The sequence below is a fragment of the Pundamilia nyererei genome, unplaced genomic scaffold, assembly GCF_000239375.1.
Source record: "Pundamilia nyererei isolate P.nyererei 1_Seehausen unplaced genomic scaffold, PunNye1.0 scaffold00056, whole genome shotgun sequence".
In the NCBI taxonomy this organism is placed as follows: Eukaryota; Metazoa; Chordata; class Actinopteri; order Cichliformes; family Cichlidae; genus Pundamilia; species Pundamilia nyererei.
Genome location: NW_005187457.1, coordinates 1,412,236 through 1,416,548, shown reverse-complemented (window position 1 = coordinate 1,416,548; position 4,313 = coordinate 1,412,236). Strand labels below are relative to the sequence as shown.

The 4,313-nt window shown below is 34.1% G+C and overlaps 1 protein-coding gene across 1 annotated transcript; it reads right to left on the bottom strand.

Annotated features, from left to right (window-relative positions):
- Positions 1 to 566: 566 nt before the first annotated feature.
- On the bottom strand, positions 567 to 3,232 carry LOC102192403 (granzyme-like protein 1). Its single transcript, XM_005734031.2, has 8 exons — positions 3,153 to 3,232; positions 2,958 to 3,071; positions 2,746 to 2,873; positions 2,251 to 2,586; positions 2,028 to 2,175; positions 1,808 to 1,949; positions 934 to 1,203; positions 567 to 843 (listed from the first exon to the last, which is right to left on the bottom strand). The coding sequence occupies exons 4-8, from the start codon at positions 2,306 to 2,308 to the stop codon at positions 676 to 678; spliced, it is 786 nt and encodes a 261-aa protein (XP_005734088.1). The 5' UTR covers positions 2,309 to 2,586; positions 2,746 to 2,873; positions 2,958 to 3,071; positions 3,153 to 3,232; the 3' UTR covers positions 567 to 675.
- Positions 3,233 to 4,313: the final 1,081 nt, after the last annotated feature.

Here is a 4,313-nt window from a genome sequence, read left to right as displayed (position 1 = left end):
AGCACTTTGGGCAAACTCTTTGTTTTTAAATGTGCTATATAAATAAATTGGATTTGGATTTTGGTTTCTTTTTCATAAATAACAGCATGCACAGTATAAACTGATGTAAAATAAAATGTGCAAAAAGTCTACTAAATACAGGAAATTAATTCATGAATTATCAAATTTCTTTGTGAAGTCACTCGACCTCTCAATAGCCATGTACAATTGTGATGTCAAACAAAACTATACACTTTTCTTTCTTTCTTTTTTCTGATTGATGTGGATTGAGGAGTTTTAGCCATGGTGAAGTGTCTGGCCATGTTTCATAAGAATCACTCCTCCTACAGTATCGGTCAGATTGTAATGAAATGAGATTAATTTGCGCTGGATATTACTGTTTATGAGCCTTTTTGAATTCTCAATGGATCTTTATTCTTTTTCTGACAAATTAGTTTGTGTAATACAACTAACGACAAACCTTTGTTTTTTTTTTTACATCATACTAACTTGCGCACTTCAAAGCTACTATGTTACTGATGTTCTAGTGTAAGCTTGACATTGAAAAGAGTCATCAGCAGTTTTTTGAAAGGCCCTTTAATGTTAGATATTGCAGAATTTAAGCAGTTTACACAGCTCACATATCACTTGCCCAACAGTCTTACAATACACCCATAACACAATTTAAAATATTTTTTACCCTTTGCATTTTTTTTTCTTGAGAATATCTGTGATCCAAGGAAGAAATTGTGATATGTCTGTATAGACGTTTGGGACATCTGGATAGTTACAGCCATTGTCGTTGTTAAAGGAAACAATGCCAACAGCCAACTTGTTACATATGAGAGGCCCACCAGAATCACCCTGTGAGGAAGAAATATCAAACATTAATTTGTTGTTTTTCAATAATTTTGATGTTTATACTATTTTGATAAGAAAACATGAAAAAAAGACCTGACAGATTCCACTCTTTGCTTTGTATCCACCGGCGCAAATAACATTTTTGGGAATTTGTCCCCACACCTTCTGACACTCGTCCTTGTTAATGATGGGAACATCCAACACTTGCAGCTCATTAACATAACCAGATCGATGTTTACGAGGTTCTGTGGGCCCCCATCCAGCTACACTGCAGATCTTCTTTTCCTTCAGGTTTAGTTTTTGAATTGGAAGTGGAATTAGCTTAATTGGTTTTTTGCCACCCAGGGAAACTTTCTTAGACAGCTGGAAAGATAAAATCAAAAACCTCAGAAAATAAATGATTAAAATTCAAATCAGTTATGAAGATATCAAATTTGTGTTTATTTAAAGTTCTCCAGTATTTGTCTTTGCATGTCTCTCAAACAGATAGTGCATGCACAAATGTGGGTAACGACTTGCATAAGGCAAATTATTCTAAAATACTATTATTATCGTCTTTGTATTTAGATGTATTAATATATCTAATAATGCGTGATATGTATATTATTATTACAGCAAATTAAGAAAAGCTGCTTGTTTGTTTTGTTGTGGAACAAGAAGTAATTTCATGTATTATTATTGTTGCTGTTGTTTTTATCTATACTACAATAAAATGTGCTTTGATTGGTTGAAGCTTAAACAAAATCATGTAATTGGTGATTGACCATGTGGTTTGACGATAAATGCTGGCGGAAAGTGCCAGAAAATGTTTAGTTTTTTTGTTGTTCTTTTAATTATGTTTCTTTTATTTATTCTTTTATTTTTATTTTATACTTTCCTCCCTGTATTAACTATTTTTATTATTGATTGATTCATAAGAACGTCTGATATCCTTTGTGAAGCCGAGGCTGAATAGATGAATACTTACTTTGAGGAGCATGATGTCATTCCCATTTGCAACTTCCTTGAAGGCAGGGTGTCTGCACATCATTTTTACTCCATATCTCATTTTCTTATTTGCCTTCTTGAGATCATGGGTGCCCAGAACAACACTTAAGGATTTAAGCTTCCTACATGAATAATGAATGAGAAACCAAAATAATTATTTATATTTAGATGAATGTGACACGCTTTTGGTGGTTACTCACTTAACAGCACAATGCGCAGCAGTCATTACAAAGTCTTCACTGACAAGGAATCCTCCACATGTGTGTATTTTGTTGTTTTGTACTGATGCCATATACTGCATGAACTTTTCATCAGCCTTTTTGCCATTTATGATTTCACTTCCCAGTACTGAAAATAAATGAAGAAAAACTGTGAGAAATATAGTTTTTGCATAACTTTAAGAAAAATATTTTGCAATCTTACCATTTTGTATGAGGCATGTCACAGCTGTGACTAGAAGACACTTCTGTAGAGCGTGCATGATGCGTGGAAGTCAAGTAAAATGTCGTTGTTTAGGGGGGCAGTTTGTCTGCTTTATGCATCACCTTACAATGTTTCTGTGGCTTTCATCAACACGTATATGTTGAGTCTGTGAGTCAATGAAACCACATTTTCCAGCTACACCTTCACGGTCACATGTCAGATGTTAAAGTAGTGTAAATGCACACATGTGTGTGTATGTGTGTGCGTGTGTGTGTGTGTGCATTTGTATATGGGTGCCATCTTCTTGTCACATACCAGAGGACCCCCAGAATCACCCTGTGAGAAAAAATATCTTTATTTGATTTTGCTGGAGACAACAACAACAACGACAAAACTACATAAAATCACAGTCTTGAAATTTTATGAATTGAAATCTTCAAATATATTGTAATAAATGAGTTGATGAACACTGAAGTTAAAGAGTTATTTACTTACTTTGAGAAGCATGATATCATTTCCAGATTTAGCATTCTTGTAAGAAGGATGCTTGCACTTCTTTTTTATTTGATATATCATGGTCTTCTCAGCTTTCTTGAGATTGTGGGTGCCCAGAACAACATTTCCTGCATTGATAATAATTAAGAAGTTTGCAGAAATATTCATATTTAGGTGATGAACAGATTCCTTGTAGGATCTTAGTAACTTACCAATCATCACAGTGTGCAGCAGTCAATACGAAGTCTTCACTGACAAGGAATCCTCCACATACGTGCCTTATCCTGTGTTGCACTGATGCCATATAGAGCATTGAACTCTTCTTGCTGCAAAGAAATGAAAAAAAAAAAAAAGAATAACAATTATCTCACATTCTTTGAAAAAAAGATAAGATACTAAATTCTTACCATTTTGTTTGAGACAACTAGTTGGTAGGAAGAGCAAAAACAGTTGCAGAGTGTGCATTGTGCCTGTGAGGTGCAGTCATTAAGGGGTGCAACTTTACGCATCACCTTGCAGTCTGTCTGTGGTTTTCATTAACAACACATCCGGTGTATTTCTCTTCTGAAACTTTTGTCAGACATTTATCATTGCAGTCTTTTTTTAAGATTCTTTTTGTGGTTTTTATTTTGATCTTTAAAGTCCTGTACCCTCATTATTAAATGGACTTACATTAAATTAATCGAAAAGTATTCCCATTTTCTCTTTGTCATTTTCTCTAGCAGCATGAAAAATCACACCTTTAAAACTGTAAAACGTACATGAGCTGTTGACGTTTTTTTCTTTTCCAGCAACAGCTTTGCAGTTACGGCAGTTAAAGAGGTCTAGCTGTTCAAAATGTTGCTCTTTAGTTTGATTCAAATAAGTGATTCTAATTATGTTGATTACTATTGTGAGTGATGCAGACTTAATGCAAACACATACACACTGCACTTGATAGAGTGCTTTCAATTGCTAAAAATGTATATTAATAAATATGTCACACACATTTTTACATTTTATGTCAGATGTTTTATTACATTTTTCCTCTTTCCATAGTGTTGTTGTTCAATACGTCATGATATGTTGCAGAGGGCAGCAGAGTTCTCTATAAGGCTTTTAGAGAGGCTTATAGGGAACTGTAAAAGTGGACAGATAGAGCAACCATCAGAAGGTTGCTGGCTCAATCCTCGGGGTTTTCATCAACAGGACTTCCTTTCTATTTCTTTTCTTTACACATTCATTTATTTATGACTCTTTTTATAGTTTTATTTTGCAGTTTAAAGGGAACTCTGGACCTCTCACTACCAAGTGAACTCATGTTTAATGAGGTTTAAAAGTGCAACTGCTCACCTTTTTTCTTGTTTTCTGTAGCTGTGAGAAACATCACACTTTGAAAAACTGTGAAAACTAAATGAGTCACTAAAGTCACAGTTTCCAGTCACACCTTTGCACAGATATTAAACTAGTTAAACTAGTCTGTCTTTTCAAAATGTGGTGCAAAATTCAAATAAAAGTAAGTACAGTAAGTAAAAGTCAGTAAGTAAAAGTCAGTAAAGTTTACTGCAATTTCATTCATTTGTAGGGCT

Bases quoted from the DNA above. Each gene is read 5' to 3' on its own strand.
- LOC102192403 (XM_005734031.2), bottom strand. From the start codon at position 2,308: ATGCACGCTCTACAGAAGTGTCTTCTAGTCACAGCTGTGACATGCCTC. The intron at 2,176-2,250 runs GTAAGATTGCAA...ATTTATTTTCAG, and splicing joins GACATGCCTCATACAAAATG to TACTGGGAAGTGAAATCATA. The intron at 1,204-1,807 runs GTAAGTATTCAT...TTATCTTTCCAG, and splicing joins ATGACATCATGCTCCTCAAA to CTGTCTAAGAAAGTTTCCCT.